At 41.3% G+C, this 18,611-nt stretch overlaps 1 protein-coding gene across 1 annotated transcript in view; it reads right to left on the bottom strand.

Annotated features, from left to right (window-relative positions):
• Positions 1-3,978: 3,978 nt before the first annotated feature.
• Positions 3,979-18,611, bottom strand: part of spns2 (SPNS lysolipid transporter 2, sphingosine-1-phosphate) — a gene marked incomplete at its 5' end in the record, with an annotated part of 49,928 nt that continues 35,295 nt past the window's right edge. The window contains 2 exon segments of the mRNA XM_084178954.1: positions 3,979-6,716; positions 16,068-16,104. Of these exon segments, the coding sequence (XP_084035080.1) occupies positions 6,708-6,716; positions 16,068-16,104 (46 nt within the window). The 3' untranslated portion in view covers positions 3,979-6,707.

The raw sequence follows: 18,611 nt of genomic DNA on the forward strand, positions 1-18,611 counted from the left end.
AGCCTCCTGAGGTTGAAGAGGCTCTGTTGCGCCTTCTTCACCACACTGTCTGCGTGGGTGGACCATTTCAGTTTGTCAGTGATGTGTACGCCAAGGAACTTGAAGCTTTCCAACTTCTCCACTGCGGTCTCGTCAATGTGGATAGGGGGGTGCACCCTCTGCTGTTTCCTGAAGTCCAAGATCGTCTCCTTTGTTTTGTTGACGTGCTTTTAGTTAATTTTCGATGAACAATTAGCAACAACAATCTGTTTTTGGATTTCATTCTGTTTTATTTGTTTCTATTTTTAGACCCAACCCTATGTTTGATGCTGCCTGTGAAGAGAGAGAGAGGGGGACGTACTAACTATGTCCTTTGCAATAGTGGAGAATTTATGAAGTTAATTTCCCCTTCTGCTAACTCATACTGTATACTGTATGTGGGCCTTTCCATAGAAAGCGTACTATCAAGGGTATTGGACTTTCCTCATAAAAAAAATTCCAGTGTTATATTCTTATTCATTTTTCAATGCATAATTCAACTGAAACCTTGAAGGGCCTCCTACTATGTAATGTAAGGCTACAACAGGGTTTCAAGCTTTTCACTTGATTCCAGTCTCTTATTGTGAGTAATTAAGCTGTTACTTGAGAACTGTATTGAATTTGACTTCATGTCTGAGAGCTCTCAACAGTATGTCTTAAAACAGCATGATGTTAAATCTATAGCAGTGTTCAATGCACCACTCAATAAAACAATAATGGAATGACTGTTTAAGATAACACACACTCTTCCAATACCCTATGGAATAGAATACCAAAATCACACTAAAGTCCTGAGAAAGATCTATTTTGAATCTCTTTTAGACTCTCTTCTAAATGAATATGCATTGGTTTGTTCTATAGGGTGCTATACGGTTTAGCAGAGGTGTGTTTGCTCTTTACTACAGGATCTATCTATAGGGTTCCCAGGCAGAGGTATATCCCTGTGTTCCTCGGCTATACTGTACTGTACAGCTGGGTTTATTTCTGGAGTGTGGAGCCTCGGCAGGTTGAGAGGAGATGAGCGTCAGCAGGGAGTGTGCCAACACAGCACAGAGAGGTGAGACATTCACAGTGGAGGTGTGATGATGGCAGAGTGCAGATACTACACCCCATACAGTATTACCCTGTGTCTACAGTATAGGAGGAGTGGAGTGGATGGTCAGCAATATACAACTCTGTTATGGGGAAGGGCTCAGACAGCAATCATCCTTTTCATCTTTCATTATGACCTCGGTCTTCTCTTTTCTTCTCTCCTCTTCTCTTCTCAGGGGGTTTTGTATCAATAATGAGATGATGATGTGTAATTACTGTAATCTGTGTTGCAGTATCGGTCCCTCGCGTGTTCTGTGTAAAAGCAGGCTGGACGCCCTGGACCAGAGCTAGCTCTTATATTAAAGCCTGTTCTTTGGATGAGAGTGAGGGACTGTGTGTTGGATTACAGGACTAGAGAGCTCTCACTCAACCTGTCCTCAAGTCATTAGCTGGAGAGTGCACGTTGTCTCCGGTCAGCTCTGTTATTGTGTCTGGTAAACACTCTCATTGGAAAATGTCAGTGGTGTAAAGTACTTAAGTAAACATTTGTTATTTATTTTTATTTTATTACTTTAAAGTACTACTTTAAAAAAAAAATACTGGGTGACTTTCACTTTTACTTGAGTCATTTTCTATTAAGGTATCTTTACTTTTACTCAAGTATGATAATTAGGTACTTTTTACACCACTGGAAAATGTTCTGTTATTCTTCCCAACCCTCAGGGATAACCCATACTATTAGCCTATCTGCTTACGGAAGCAAGCCAGTAATGATTTTGGCTTGTTAAGTCAGTATATGTAATAATACATCATATTATGTAATAAAATGAATAGACCTTTTTAAATTTGTTATGAGTGACCTAAATTTATGTTGGCACAAAGACATATAAGATATGTTCATTTTTAGCTTGGCAAATAAACTCATTTGAATCTCGGTTCCGTTTTTTTACTGTGGGTATTTGCTCAGGCCCTTGACCACATCCGTTCCATTCACTGAGAAATTGTCAGTGGACCTGTGTGTGGAGTAGGCTATATATTGAGTGTGTGGTAGTACACTTGTATTTGTTAGAGTCAGATGTGGACAAGGTGTACTGCACAGTACCTAGAATTACTCAGTGTGTTGTCAAAGGACTATATTCTGTAGGTTTCAGTGGAAAAGAACACATGGCATTTCCAGTAGAGTTGACTGGAGTGCTGTGTGTGTGTCTCTCTGTTTCCTGTCTACACCCTAGCGTAGACAGGAAACCCATTGTAGCTGTATGTCACCCTAACTACCCTTTGGTCGTTGACATATAAATACTATGGTTGAACGTCAACATTCGGACATATTTCTAATGAGATATGTCTGCAAATGATACTCACAACACTGAACGGTTTGGACTTTTACTCCCTCCCTTTCCAGGCAAATATTGTGTTTTGACACTGTATATGTATGTAGATCTGAAAGAAAAGTCCCTCTGTGTGCACCAGGTTGACACGTTCACTTTCTGTGTTGTATCTCAGCCAGTGTGTCTCTGACTGAACCACACAGTATAGTAACCACAGGCTTACCTAACCTCACAAACCAAAGAATCTCTGTCAGTGCCTTAGCATAGAGCTGTGTTGCCTGGCTACATGGTTGGTACACCTCACTGAACAATGCAGGGCTTCATTGATTCAAAGCTCCAAACTCAGCCTCACTCTCTCTTACCTAGTTGGCCATGATTAAAATCAAGCCTTTGTGAGTCTGTCTCCCACTAAAACAGAGAAAAAAATTGCCCCATAGCAAAATAGGTTCCTTGGCCCACTCCCCTTCCTGGGGTCCTTTCTAAATGGGCCTATGCATTACCTTCCTTTCAGGTGTCCTGGCCGTCTACTCTTCCTTGTCTGGTGGTATAGTGTTTCTAGATACACAACTGTGTGAGGGAGCCTTTAAAGGGTACTGGTCTCTGTTCTGAATGTTGGCTAATACAAAATGGCGCCATGTAATCTAATTTGACTACTTCTAAAGAGAAATTACTATTCAACTCATGTGATTCAACTGATTCGTAATGGTGATACAGTTATTGTTTTGTCACTGTCAAAGCTATTTTGAAACATAAAATATATCTTCGAAGACAAAAATGGAAAGCAGGAAACACGAGAATCAGACACAAATGACGACGCTGTGATATGCTTTGATTAAATACGTTTATTTGATCATTTACATATATGTGTACATTTCATATCACCCCCTGAGGGAGTGTCACAGTTAAGTTCTAGAATAATTTTGTTGTTCACTTGTATTTTATTTTTCTCTTATTTTTCACACAGTTGCTCTAAAAATAAAAAATAACCTCTGTTTTCTGCTCAACATCAGAAATAGGCCTCTTTTTACATGATTCTTGTATGACAAGAAAGAGCACATTCTCAATACATCACTCCTGTGACTATTCAAATAGAATTACTCCATACAAATTATGTTTTTACTTCTAAAGGATATTTTATCTAAATGATCAAAATTTGGAATTGTGTGAACCTCATAACCCATCCAAACAGAACTATGTGCCCCTCTACTGTTGTTCTAAGACAGAATGCCAGCACTTACTGTGAGCATGAAAGTGTTCTGTGCTCTGTGGGAGAGTGTTCTACAGAGTTCTATAGAATGTGTGAAGTTGATTCTAGAACAACATGCCAGTTATGGGGTTACAAATAAATCCCTGAATATCACCTTCTCAATCAAATGAAAATTAACGTGCAAAATACTTTGATTTGTTGGTCTAGAAAAAGAAGCGACACTTTTGAAAATACAAAATGAAGTATTGAGCAATAGAGCATAGAGCAATACTTTGTATAAAACGGTTAACGATGCAGTTCCCTGTGTGTGTGTGTGTGTGTGTGTGTGTGTGTGTCTGTGCATGTGTGTGTGTGTGTGTGATATCCAATTCATGATCACAGTAAACACAAGGATTCTCAGTGATGTAAAAAGGTATTGTGTTGTTTCATTGCAATACAATATGATGAACATATACGTAGGAGCCTTTCTTAACCCAAAGAGACAATAAAGTGTATACTTAAGAGTAAACTTAAAACATCAACTTCCCTTTACAGATTCTTCTTCAATCGTCATTAACAAACAAATAAATACATTGCATCCAAGCCATCATTTACAATATATTAAAATCGCTGCATAATATAGCTATATATCTCTATTGCAGTCATATATAAAACTAATTTGTATAAAAAGAAAGATAAAGATAAGATTAAGATGATGTTGCTGAGTAAACACATCAGGTTGGATAGAATCACATTCAGAGAGCTCTCCACCTCACAGTTTATATCTGCATCTGAAATGATACCCTATTCCCTATATAGTGCACTACTTTTGATCAGAACCCTATGGGCCCTGGTTAAAAGTAGTGCACTAGATAGGGAATAGGGTACCATTTGGGACATAATCTAGTGAGGGAAGCTGAGACAAATTAACTGGCAATAGAGACACATCATCCCACACACATACAGCCACGATGAGTCAGACCCATCTATTACTACACAATAACCATTTCAAAGCCCATCTGTATCTCTCCAATGAATTCAATCTATCACAACATTTCCACACATTTTTGCATCAAGTTCTACAAGGTGGTTTCCTTTCAATAGAAAATATGAAACCACACATTCCTTTTGTGGAGTTGTGTGTTGGAGGAACGTTTCTTTTTGTTGCGTTATAAAGTACAGAATTATTCCTAAATATGTTTATTGTCTTCCTCTTTGACATATTATGTTAGAGTAGATTGCATAAACTGTCAAATATGATGCCCAAACTGATGCATAGAATGGTATACTAGTATATGACAGAGGCAGTAAAGCATATTCTCCATTGTGTATACTATGGTGAATCAGTGACAAAACGTGTATTTCATTCTGTATCCTATGAAAGCAGTGCTTTTTTCCAATGCCACAAATCCTAGTCCCCGTTTGAGGGTGAATAAGGGTAAAAACTATCTTTGAATGCTTTCTCAATCACAGTCGTTGGTGTTGTCAGTAAGGTCCTGTTATCTGTGTAGACTGTTTGTTCCTATGTTATTCATGGATTCATCATGGCTACCCATTATCACAAAAAAGAAACCACTCCTCCACTTTAACCTGGGCAATATGATGCCTTTCGAAGGGTTTGATTTCTGTGGTTAATTAACTTATGACTCCAAGGGTCCTTTTCTTTCCTCAACTCCAGGAATGGGATATCCACAAGGGGTAAAATAATCCCTGTGTGTGCACAAAGACAGCTATTGTGACTGGTTGGGGATAATGAATCTTATCCACCGTTAAAAGGTAACTCTGCCACTGTCCCTCTCTCTCTCTCTCTCTTTCAATGTGGGTGGTGTGTCCCGTCCGGAACATCAAATCCAACCATCTAACTGAGATACATTTGTTAAAAGGAACATATTGTTCACAGGTAGGGCCAATGCATGCTAGGCTCGTTCTCCCACTGTATAGAATGCCTCGCTCCCTTCAAAGCAGGGTAAAAACAAGTATATCGTTCACCCCTTCAAAACTGCTCCTATAGGTTAAAATTGAGCATTTTAACATTTTAGAAATAAAAACGTTTACATTAGAATAACTATAAAACATGTACTAGTCCAGTGTCCTTTCATCAATGAGCTGGGGAGGTCTTAACCTTACGCCTACTGAAACAATCATAGGCAATCAAGAATAACCTCCAGTTTCATATCCAACATCACAATAATACAAATCCCAAAAAGAGAAGCTCTAGTAGTGTGCAACAGAAATGTGTGTCATCTCTGATCACTTACTGAGTATGGTACGGTGTGGCCGGCACTGTTTTATTATAAGTGCTAAAAAGACATAGAAACAAGAAATAACATGGAAGGGGGGGGTGAAAATGAAGTAAGAAACCTGCCTGCACTGTGTGTCGTTAATGTATAAGCTCAAAGTCTTAAGGCTGGCTGGATGGATGGATCATCAGGCCTGACTGTCATGGTGGATGGAGAGTGAGAAATGGGGTCACTGACGTTGTTCACTATTGATACATTTTTTGGCCTTTCAGTGACTTCCTGGTTTTGATGGTTGTGGTGGTTGTTATAGTGACGGCAGTCAGTGCAGAACCTCTGTGTTGTGGAATGTCATGATATTGCACTTGGTGCAGATTGACAGGCAATGTGACAGACAGACAGACAGACAGACAGACGGACGGACGTACAGACAGACATACAGACAGACAGGTGGACAGACAGACAGACAGATAGGGCAGGTCCATGTTCAGCATTCAGTAGTATAGCACTAGGGGAGGGGCCAGGTGGGCTCTTCCCTCCCATTGGCTCCTGATGGTTCTGTGACTCGCTTTTATTAGACAACCCGAAAAGGTCAGAGGCCATCAGCTGCTGAGCCGATTGGCTGGCTTCAGCACACTGCTTTGTGTGATTGGCCAGTCCATGGAGAGGTGTGACAGAGGCTTCTATAGGGTTAAACAAAGCGCTCCCTCTTTCCAGTTATAAACAGTAACAGCCTCCACACAACATGTAGAATAAGAAAAGTGATGATGCGGGTGGTGATGAAGAGGACAAAGAAGTTAAAGGTGGATGGCTCGGGTATAAAGACGTGGATCAGCTGCCCCCCTCTCTCTCTCTCTTTCAGCGCAGCATGCAGAGCCTCTGCTTCCTCCCAAGGACGGCCCCTCCTCAGGAGACCTGGAGAGATAGAGAGAGAGAAGGAGAAAGAGAGAGGGAGAAGAGGAAATGGAGAGTGTGGTTAGGGTCTGGCCTCCCCACAGGATGTTCCCATGTAATTAGTGCTCCAGTGCTCCTCGGCTCGGCTCGGCTCAGCCATCTGTCTGGTGGCTCTGCTCTGCCTGTCTGGCTCTGGGTCGGCCTGGCTCTGCTCTGATACACCAACCCCACTGGGAGCAGCTATGGAGCTATGGACCTCCACACTACTGCTCTCCACTCCACACAAACCTAAACACCACAAACACTGTCTGATGGCTCTGCCTGGCTCTGGTTCAGCCTGGCTCTGCTATGATACACTCGCTGCCCGCTGGGAACGATCCAGCAACAATGGACCTCTCCTTCACGCCAAAACATGGCCACACAAGGGACCAGCTAACCAGCTGATAGATCTCTCCACACACAGTCTACGTTAAAACATGAACACACGTTTGTGTTTACTCCCTCAATTTGTGCCACATCGACACCTTTAAACCTACTACACTGAAACAGATGTACTGGGGGCTATAACACCTGTCTCACTCAGCCAAAATGTGTGTTGTTGTGGTTGTTCCCTCCCGCCCTACTGATTGAATTAGAGAAGTGTGTGTGTGTGTGTGTGTATGTGTGCGTGCGCGTGCGTTCGTGGATGCTCCAGCGCTCTGCTGTGAACTACAATAGGATTAGAGCAGTAGAGCAGGGGGCTTGGCTGTTTGCTGTTCCACTGTTCCTCCCTCGTAGTACTGAGAAACACCAGCCTCCCATCCACAACAAGAGTAATTACCTTAAACGCTATAAGATTATAGGATTTCAGAGAACAATGTGTTTGTGTGTGTGTGTGTGTGTGTGTGTGTGTGCCACAAAGCCAGAAACTCTTAGTCAGAATTGCAGCTTTATTATGGTAATTGTTTCCAATGACTGTCTTACATAATAAGGGGTTGGCAATCACATTCCCCTGGAAAGAAAGGATGCTTTGAAAACTGATACTGGCAGACTAGCAGGTGTAAGATATGTTTGCATTAGACACCAGTGGAGGCTGCTGAGGGGAGAATGACTCATAATAATGGCTGAAAAGGAGCGAATGGAATGGCATCAAACACATGGAAACCATATGTTTGATGTATTTGATACCATTCCACCTATTCCTCTCCAGCCATTACCACGAGCCCGTCCTCCCCAATTAAGGTGCCACCAACCCCCTGTGTTAGACACAGTCCTACTGAAGCATGTGTGGAGTGGTGGAATGGTGGTGGAATTCTACAGCAGTATTCCAGAACAAGCACCTTCTCCAAAGCTCTTTTGGTTAACATCGGTGGGAAGTGACCAGGAGGAAAATTAAGCAGGGATACATGCTGATCAGCCTGAGTGCTGCCCAAAAAATGCAATCAAATCGATTGGAGGGGGTGTTGCTCAAGAGGGAGGCTGCAAATCATGGCAAAGGGAGGTTGGGAGGGAGCAAATATACACAGAATGCCTTGACTTGGCTGGCTACATGCATAGTTTGCATACACCCAGCATGGTTTGGCTAGGCTTGACTGGCTACAATACCAGGGTTGGCTTGGCTGGGCAGAATGGATAGGCTGCACTACTTAGACCCACAAAACAGCTTGGTAGTCATGAGTATAGATAGACACATTATGAAAAGGCGGTATCTTGGCACACAGAACCAAATCTTGTGCTTGCGCTGGCTTCTCTTTGGCTGCTATGTTTAATGGTAACAGTGTCAACGAGAGTCTTGGAGGGCAGAAATGTGGATCAAATTCTCCACCCACCCCCACACCGACCCCCTCATTAACCTGAAGGAAGAGCCCCTCCCCTGGCCTCATGTCTGGTCTGGTGCCCTATGGAGGGTAGGCCACACTGGGGCTGGGGTCAGGGGTGGGTGTACTGCTACTACTACTACGGAATGTGTGGTCTGTGGTTATGCCGCTCTCTGTACCCTCTGGACCCCCCTAAACCCAACCAGCAGAACCCTGTTGAGTACTGGATTCACTGTCTACAGCTGCAAAAACAGGTTTAAATAGGGGGGATGTTTGGAGCTGCATTGAATAATGGACCACCTGAATGAATGGTCATCCACAAAGTGGAACTAGGAGAGTGAATGCTGAAAAAAGATCCCGCTGTCAAATCTAACAGTGATCTTTTGACAGTTTATAACAGGTATTCTTCTGTGGGTTAACAAGCGCTAGCAGTCGAGTGAATCCACAGCCCTTTGTGGTTATCTTCGTCCACACTACTTTACCCCCGTGGAGACACTTAATTGGATCCAGGCTTATCTGATCTCTAGTGTTGAGCGATTAACCGAAATGTCTGTTATTTTTCGTTTTTTAAACAACTACTTGACCGATAGAAAGAAGAAGGGAAGCGCTACTAAGGTACACAATAGTAAATGTTGGTAGACAGAAGGTTCTCTTTGGTAAAAGGGGTGAATTGGTCATCAAAAAGAAAGGAGGACCAAGGCACTCTTCATATAATTAATTAAAATGCCTTTATTTGTATGGCATGTTCAATAGAAACAAGTTTTTTTTTTTTATCTGACGCGTTTCGACTGCATGGCCTTCGTCAGGGTTCAATTATTTGAATTTCATTTCGTTCAGGTTATTTCTGAGCTCAATGCGCATTTTCTCTAACGATAAATCGATTCAATCCCGAACTGTCCGATGTAGTAGGGTGTTGTCCGATCTGTGTGGGCACGGAGACTGAGAGAAGACAAAAGAGCATGCGATCAAGAGGGATAGAGAGCAGTTGCTTCGCGATGTATCTCTACCTGAAAATACATGATCTATGTGATAGATAGTTGGTATTCAGCAGTCATAAAAGTATGCCTTATTTACTTTGGAGAACTACAAAAATAGTGAAAAAAAAATACAAATAAAAATAATAGTGATTTTTGTCAGACAGCATAGGCAGCAGCTCTATAGAGATGAGATGATGACTTGGAATTAAATAATAAAGTCATCAAATAAAGCAAGAGTAATATACACAACTGAAATATTTTATTAAAGTAAAGTAATCTGAATATATTATGGTTAAAGATGCACTATGTAGAAATCGCTCTGCAATTTCCTGGTTGCTAAAATTCGAATAGTTTGGCTAATTTCAGTTTATGTGACAAAACAAGCAAGTATAGTGTAGAGAATCAATGTACCATCTAAACCGCTGTGAAATACATTTTCCATAACCAAAAATATTGTATTTTCAGCTGTTTGAAGTTTGTGTAGAAAACCGAAAGTAAAAGAGGCAAAAACTAAACTCAAGCATAGAAATAACACACACAGAACAAATCTACCACTGCTTTCAATGACAATGACAATGACAGATCTATAACACACATGTCTATGTGAATTTGGTCGGGTGGCCTAGAAAGTTACATATTGCAGCTTTAATAAGTGATAAGCTGTAATGGGCAGTCACTACCATCATGGGACTTTTATTCATTGTTTTATTATGTGTTGTTACAGCATTCAACACCCATAATGCATAGTGCATTTAATATCTAAAAAAATTCACGAAACCGAAATCCGTGATAATTTTTTCATAATCTAACCGAAACCGAACCGACCTCAAAAAGCACTAATCGCTCAGCACTGCACCAAACACACACCACATGGTTGCGATGTTCTCAGAATATAAGATATACATTTTCTAGGCACGTTTCATGGGACGTTGCAGAACAGTCCTGTGTCCAATGACATTTAAAACATATGACGTTCTGTTTTAAGATTAACATCAGATTAAGGTCTGTCATGGTCCCCTGGAGGTTTATGTCTAGTTCACAGCTTGTTCCGGAGACGTCCTTAAAGACACCTGATGATCCCAAAGAAACGTGCCCCCCTACCCCCAGAAAATATGTTTCTTTACACAGCACCCCTTGTTACTGTTGCCGAACCATTGATCTAATTATTTACAGCTCTTTGTCTGTTAGGTTAGGGCAGGGTTTCCCAAATTCGGTCCTCGGGACCCCAAGGGGTGCATGTTTTGGTTTTTGCCCTACCACTACACAGCTGATTCAAATAATCATCTAATCATCAAGCTTTGATAATTTGAATCAGCTGTGTAGTGTTAGGGCAAAAACCAAAACGTGCACCCCTTGGGGTCCCGAGGACCGAGTTCAGGAAACGATGGCTTAGGGACATCCACACACACAAACAGTGCTTTGAACATACAATATTTCCAACACGATTACATTTTGCATGTTAATTTATTCTAAATATTATTGTCCTCGCTTGGGATTTGAACTCACAACCTCTTGGTTTTCAGCATTCCAATCTTCCTGCTACACCACCATGTCTGTGTCAATTATCAGTTAATCTGACTATACTCTCATCATTGATTTGATTTACTTGTTCCAGCAATTTGGGGCTTTTCTGTATAATTGTTTGATGTTGGTGGGCCATATTACTCTGTTTTAATGTAACTCCTTAATCACTGTGAGACATTTTTTTAATCCAAACCCTCAGAAAACTTGACACATGAATGTTCTTGCAACGTCCCATGAAACGTGCTTAGAACATTAATATTGTATATTCTAAGAACATGGTAACCACGTTGTGGGTAAGTTCTGTTTGACATTAAAGGAATACTCTCCTAACTCTAACGCCAAAACATGTTAAGTAGGTTCTCAGGAGGTTTTTGCTAACATAAAATGTTCCTGTAACTAACGGAAAACTGGACACTCAAACATCAGGGGAACATTACAGGTAACATTACAAAAATCGCCCTAGAATTGTATCTGTCTGCATGATAATGTCACCTTGTCACTTTGGGTGTGGCCTCGTTGGCGCTGATATTATCCCCTTAATTAAATGAAGTCAATCTGTTGCATCTTCACTTCACTCACAAGTCACAATCGAACAAACTTTTTATATGTATTTTTTACAGCACTAGACCTTAGTGATGGAGTTTTATACTCATTTTGGGGAGGGTGTTTGTGTGATTCTGATCCAGTAATAAAAAGGTGCACTACATTTATCATGTATAGATCTGAGAAACGGTATGATATGATACATGACACTGTATATACTGAGTATACAAAACATTAAGAACACCTGCTCTTTCCATGACATAGACTGACCAGGTGGATCCAGGTGAAAGCTATGATCCCTTATTGATGTCACTTGTTAAATCCACACCGGTTTGTGTCAAGAACTGCAACGCTGCTGGGTTTTTCACCCTCAACAGTTTCCCGTGTGTATCAAGAATGGTCCACCACCCAAAGGACATCTAGCCAACTTGGCACAACTGTGGGAAGCATTGGAGTCAACATGGGCCAGCGTCCCTGTGGAACGCTTTTAACACCTTGTAGAGTCCATGCACCGATTAATTGAGGCTGTTCTGAGGGCAACTCAATATTAGGAAGGTGTTCCTAATGTTTAGTATACTCAGTGTATATTGAACTTAGTACTTGGGGAGGGTCAGCCTATTCCCATAGATTAGACGTAACATAGTAAAGGTACATCCAGACACTCAAATTAGTATGATATGTTACGTTTGGTATGGTTACATAAGACAGATGGTTACTTAAGGCAAAAACAAAAGTAGAGTGGTTGGTCGGGCGTATACCGCGAACGTCTAGCAACCCAAAGGTTGCGAGTTCGATTCTCATCACGGACAGCTTTAGCATTTTAGCTAATTAGCAACTACTTACACATTTTTAGCTACTTTGCAACTACTTAGCATGTTAGCTATCCCTTCCCCTAACCTTAACCCTTTTAGCTAACTCTTCACATAACCCTAACTTTAACCCTTTCACCTAACTCCTGAACTTAACCTTAAACCTAACCCCTAGCTTAGTTAACATTAGCCAACTAGCTAACATTAGACAACCTAGCTAGAATTAATAACATATCATACATCTTGCAAATTCTTAACATATTGTACGTTTTGCAAATTACTAACATATAATACGAATTGTAATTCGTAACTTATCATAAGTAATGAGTGATGGACATCCACAAATTAATACGTACCATACGAAATTTAACATATCATACTAAATGGAGTGTCCAGATTTACGTACAGAATAATACGAAATGCACTGAGACCAGGTTGGGACAGTGATTATTATTCTTATCCAGCAATGAAAATGTCCAACATCCAAATCATGTCAAATGTCTGATATAACCTACGACATATGCAGCGTACCTGGATGGAGAGGATTTTGTGGGGTTAAGGGCCTTGCTCAAGGGCCCAACAGTAGGAGAATGTCTTGAGGATGTGAACTAAGCAGCCGTCCAGATGCCAAATCAATTCTGCCTTTTTTCCACCACCTGGTTTGTGATTCAAACTGGCCACGTTTCAGCTACATGTCCAACTCCGTAGCTGCTGAGCTACCACCGCACCATATATGGTGGATATATAATGTATTAATTTGACTGGAGCTAGTATCAAGCAAGCTAAGAGGTTAATTAGCCGAGACAAGGAGCACAAAGGGATAGATACATTCTTGACTCCATGTATAAACACGATAACCTTGAAAAGCCAAGACACAATAACATGAAGCAAAAATCTTTGCCAATCAGTGGGTCAGGGTTTAATCTTGTTATTTTTAGTCTATTACTCCCAAACCTCCCCATTGTCCTGCTGTGGAGAGTTGGCTGGTGCAATGCAGAACATTTCCCCTGTGTGTGTGTTTATTTTTTTGGGGGGGGGGGGTTGATAATTACGCTGAGCGGTGTGTGTGTCTGAGTGTGATAAGGGGAGGAAGGAGGGAGGTGCGTGTGTGTGTGTGTGATAAAGAGAGGAAGGAGGGAGGGTACCAAGGCCAATAATGCCCTGACGACTCCTCGACGACATCCCGTAATATACACAATAAACCTAGGAACCAGGAAGTACATCAAAGATCAGTACGATGACATAATTATATTTATCACTTTCAACATGAATGTTATCGCCATTTAAAAGGTCTATGTAAACTAGGGGGAAAGTGCTGTCTAAGTATAATTAAAGTCTCTAATATTCCCAGTTCTTTCAAAGGCCATTGAATCAAAGTATAGTCTCCCACTTAAAAAGGATGATTGTAGAGGATTGAGACAGTTTCTTATTTCTTATGGGCACTACAGCTTGTGTTGGAAGGAAAAACTATTTTCAAACAGTCAAACACGTCTGGCGTTAAGCCAGTGCAATTGTAAAACACACACTCGTTTGCAATTTCGACCTGTTAAAGCTGGCACTCTATTTTCAAACTCTAGTGCCAGAATTGGCAATTTACCTGTCTTATACGAGCTCGCTTGCGCAAAGGTGGGAGGGGTAGCAATATCTGAGGTGTGTCCTTAAAAACGTGCACCAAAGTGTCAATTTCAGAATGTGCTGGTGGGGATATTTAAGACCAACCGAAAGCTGGTCTTAGCAGTAACCCGGTTGGTTATGACATAGATTTTGACAACGGAAGCACAGCCTATCCATCTGTAGCCTCTGTCAAGTCCCCAACAACTGGATGTTCTGGTTTTCAGGGGAAATTAAAAGAGAGCCAAACCTAACGAGACTTCTACTTTTGGACATTAACAAGGCGACACTCCATCTTAACTCCTCCTCCACATTTACTGGATTGGTTGAACAGTGCAGAAGAGAACCTCCCCCGACAGTTTTTTTCCTTCTCATTAAGAACAGCGTGTAGGGGATCTAGTTTCAGAAGTTTATTTTACGCATGTTACGTTAGGGTGAATCCACCCGTGACGCACGGTGCCCATATGCACATAAAACAAGAGAGATGTTCTTTTTGTGCCGGTAAACCTCGTATTTAGAAACATAAAAAACATGAATTTTATTAAAAACCAAGCATACCTACCCTCCTCTCAATGAAGACTGTTTTTTTTTTTGTCCTGCCCAATGCATTTGCCAAGTAGTCAAGACTATCGATAAAGGGTTTGGCTCGCAACACCGCTTTGAAATAAATCCTAATCACCAAAAAGATCAAGTTTAGGAGCAGCATCAAAACAGTAAGCGGACATCCCCATTTTATCTATGTAGGCTATTGTACGTTATTTCTTGCCAGCTCCTGTTTTTATCTTGGATGCGTAAAACCCCTACATGTAGAGATAATCCACTGGCACTCGTATTTAGAAACATTTTAGTTATTTTCCTGTAAAAATTGCTTGTTTTCTGTTTCGTTGATGAAAAAACAAGCCCTTAGTAGGCTAACATTACCCTACTATAACGAAAGATGTTTCAACAGCAATGCGTCTGGTGCCTTTCTTATATATGCATTAGCCAAGTAGTCTATCCATACAAGGTTTCTAAATGTTCTACTTACATTTACATTTTAGTCATTTAGCAGACACTCTTATCCAGAGCGACTTACAGTTAGTGAATACATTTTTTATTTTTATATATTTTTTTATACTGGCCCCCCGTGGGAATCGAACCCACAACCCTGGCGTTGCAAACACCATGCTCTATCAACTGAGCTACATCCCTGCCGGCCATTCCCTCCCCTACCCTGGACGACGCTGGGCCAATTGTGCGCCGCCCATGAGTCTCCCGGTCGCGGCCGGCTGCGACAGAGCCTGGATTCGAACCAGGATCTCTAGTGGCACAGTTAGCACTGCGATGCGGCGCCTTAGACCACTGCGCCACTCAGGAGATACTTGTGAGGCTTTTGCCATCATGCTTTTGCATTATTCATAATTCACATAGGCCTACCTGCAGTGCATAGAAACATATTCAAATGTGTCAGTCCTACCGTTTAACGGTAGGCCTAGGCTATACAGTTTTTGTGCATCTCTAACTTTTTTTCAGTCATCATTATTCACGATTCATTCAGGATTATACGTAATAAAGGTAGCATCCACATTAATGTAGAAGTGTTTACAAACATATTATATTCTTACTTACAATAAAAGTGACTCCAAATGACACTACATTATTTACCATTAATTTCTATTGGGCACAACATAATCTGAAACACAACCAAAACAAACAGAATATGCATCCGACAAATTTGTTGAGTCACAAGCTTGGTGTAGTCATTGCGTGATGTGAATATGGGACCAAATACTTTTTAGTACTTTAATACACATATTAGGTCATTTGTCCCAATACCTTTGGTGCCTTAAAATGGGGGGGACTATGTACAAAATGTATTGTACTTTCTAAACGGTTCACCCGATATGGATGAGAATTCCCTCAATTTAAAGCTGACAGTCTACACTTTAACCTCATAGTCATTGTTTGATTTAAAATCCACATGTTTGTAGTATAGAGCCAAAAGAAGAACAAATGTTTCACTGTCCCAATAATTACGGAAGGCTCTGTAGATGATAAACTTAATTGACATCTAACCTCTTAAGTGGTAGATACACGTAAACTCAAGAGTGATATAAAAGTACCTGGTCTTACCTTTACTGAGGAGGGTGGTCGCGTCACTGCTGCCAATCTGAGAACAGAACAGAGAAGACAGTCAGGAACAATCCACAGATTCTACACATAAAGCTCAGTTAAACATCCAGAGGCAAGCAATAAAACGTGTCAGTGTGTGTGTGTATGAGGATAAAATTTATGACTAATATAGCTTCCCTTGCCACACTATGCTTTGCTCTCTTTTTCTGGCCATTTGTTTCATATTTTTTCTGTCTCTCACGCCTTCTTCTCACACTTTCTTCCCTCACATGCTCCCTGTCTCCCTGCTGTCTATTGAAGTCCTTTCTCTTCTCTTTAAAGCACACTTCTGTTCAATCTGTTCTCTTGCTTCCTCAGGCGGTCGTCCCAGAAGTGAGTTCAGCCGAGCCTATACTGTACTGTCCTCACGAGGAGTCACTGATGTGCCAACCATGGCAGAGGACACAGATGAGCTCTCACGCCATGTGTGTGTGTATTTGTGCACCTGTGTGTGTGTGTCTGCGAGTGCGTGTGAGTGTGTAAGTCTAAGTTGGTGAATAATGTGTGTGTGAAGTCTAGGGGCATCTGTGTGCCTTAGCTGAGCTATTAATGGTCTCCCCTCAGCCAAAAAAAGCTGACAACCTAGAAATAATAAGTCTGTGAATAGACAGAGTCTTGCTCCAGTGAGTACACTCCTTCTGCTTCTTTGCTTTTAAAAATATCACAGAATATTTAAGGACAGACTCGTAAAAAGGGCTGCAATTGTCAAGTCAGGAGAAAATGTGTAAATCAGGGGTATTTGAGCTGCTATATATAGCCTGTTTGTGAATGTGGAAAAGCTAGGGCTGACCCAATTTAGTAGACTGTTCGATTGTTTGGTCGATATGCTGTTGGTCAACCGGGATTTCTTTAGTCGAGCAGTAGCACAAAAAATATATATACACTACCGTTCAAAAGTTTGGGGTCACTTAAAAATGTCCTTGATTTCGAAAGAAAAGCAATGTTTTTGTCCATTAAAATAACATCAAATTGATCAGAAATACAGTGTAGACATTGTTAATGTTGTAAATGGCTATTGTAGCTGGAAACTGCTGATTTTTTATGGAATATCTACAAAGGCGTACAGAGGCCCATTATCAGCAACCATCAGTCCTGTGTTCCAATGACACGTTGTGTTTGCTAATCCAAGTTTATCATTTTAAAATGCTAATTGATCATTAGAAAACCCTTTTGCAATTATGTTAGCACAGCTGAAAACTGTTGACTAAAGAAGCAATAAAACTGGCCTTCTTGAGACTAGCTGACTATCTGAAGCATCAGCAATTGTGGGTTCGATTACAGGCTCAAAATGGCCAGAAACAAATAACTTTCTTCTGAAACTCATCAGTCTATTCTTGTTCTGAGAAATGAAGGCTATTCCATGCGAGAAATTGCCAAGAAACGGAAGATCTCGTACAACGCTTTGTACTACTCCCTTCACAGAACAGCGCAAACTGGCTCTAACCAGAATAGAAAGAGGAGTGGGAGGCCCCGGTGCAAAACTGAGCAAGAGGACAAATACATCAGAGTATGTAGTTTGAAAAACAGACGCCTCATAGGTCCGCAACTGGCAGCATCATTAAATAGTACCCGCAAAACACCAGTCTCAACGTCAACAGTGAAGAGGCAACTCCGGGATGCTGACCTTCTAGGTAGAGTTGCAAAGAAAAAGCCATATTTTATTTATTTATTTTATTTTATTTCACCTTTATTTAACCAGGTAAGCCAGTTGAGAACAAGTTCTCATTTACAACTGCGACCTGGCCAAGAAGGAGTGCTGTATGGCATTGAAGCTTGTTTGGAGGTTTGTTAACACAGTGTCCAATGAAGGGCCAGATGTATACAAAATGGTGTCGTCTGCGTAGAGGTGGATCTGAGAGTCACCAGCAACAAGAGCAACATCATTGATATACATAGAGAATAGTCGGCCTGAGAATTGAACACTGTGGCACCCCCATAGAGACTGCCAGAGGTCCAGACAACAGGCCCTCCGATTTTACACATTGAACTCTATCTGAGAAGTAGTTGGTGAACCAGGCGAGGCAGTCATTTGAGAAACCAAGGCTATTTAGTCTGCCAATAAGAATGCGGTGATTGACGGAGTCGAAACCCTTGGCCAGGTCGATGAAGACGGCTGCACAGTACTGTCTTTTATTGATCGCGGTTATAATATCGTTTAGGACCTTGAGCGTGGCTGAGGTGCACCCATGACCAGCTCGGAAACCAGATTGCATGGCGGAGAAAGTACAGTGGGATTCGAAATGGTCGGTGATCTGTTTGTTAACTTGGCTTTCAAATACTTTCGAAAGGCAGGGCAGGATGGATTTAGGTCTGTATCAGTTTGGATCTAGAGTGTCACCCCCTTTGAAGAGGGGGATGACCGCGGCAGCTTTCCAATCTCTGGGGATCTCAGACGATACGAAAGAGAGTTTGAACAGGCTAGTAATAGGTGTTGCGACAATTTCGGCGGCTCATTTTAGAAAGAAAGGGTCCAGATTGTCTAGCCCAGCAGATTTGTAGGGGTCC

Source organism: Coregonus lavaretus (genome assembly GCF_964263955.1).
Source record: "Coregonus lavaretus genome assembly, chromosome: 15".
Classification (NCBI taxonomy): domain Eukaryota; kingdom Metazoa; phylum Chordata; class Actinopteri; order Salmoniformes; family Salmonidae; genus Coregonus; species Coregonus lavaretus.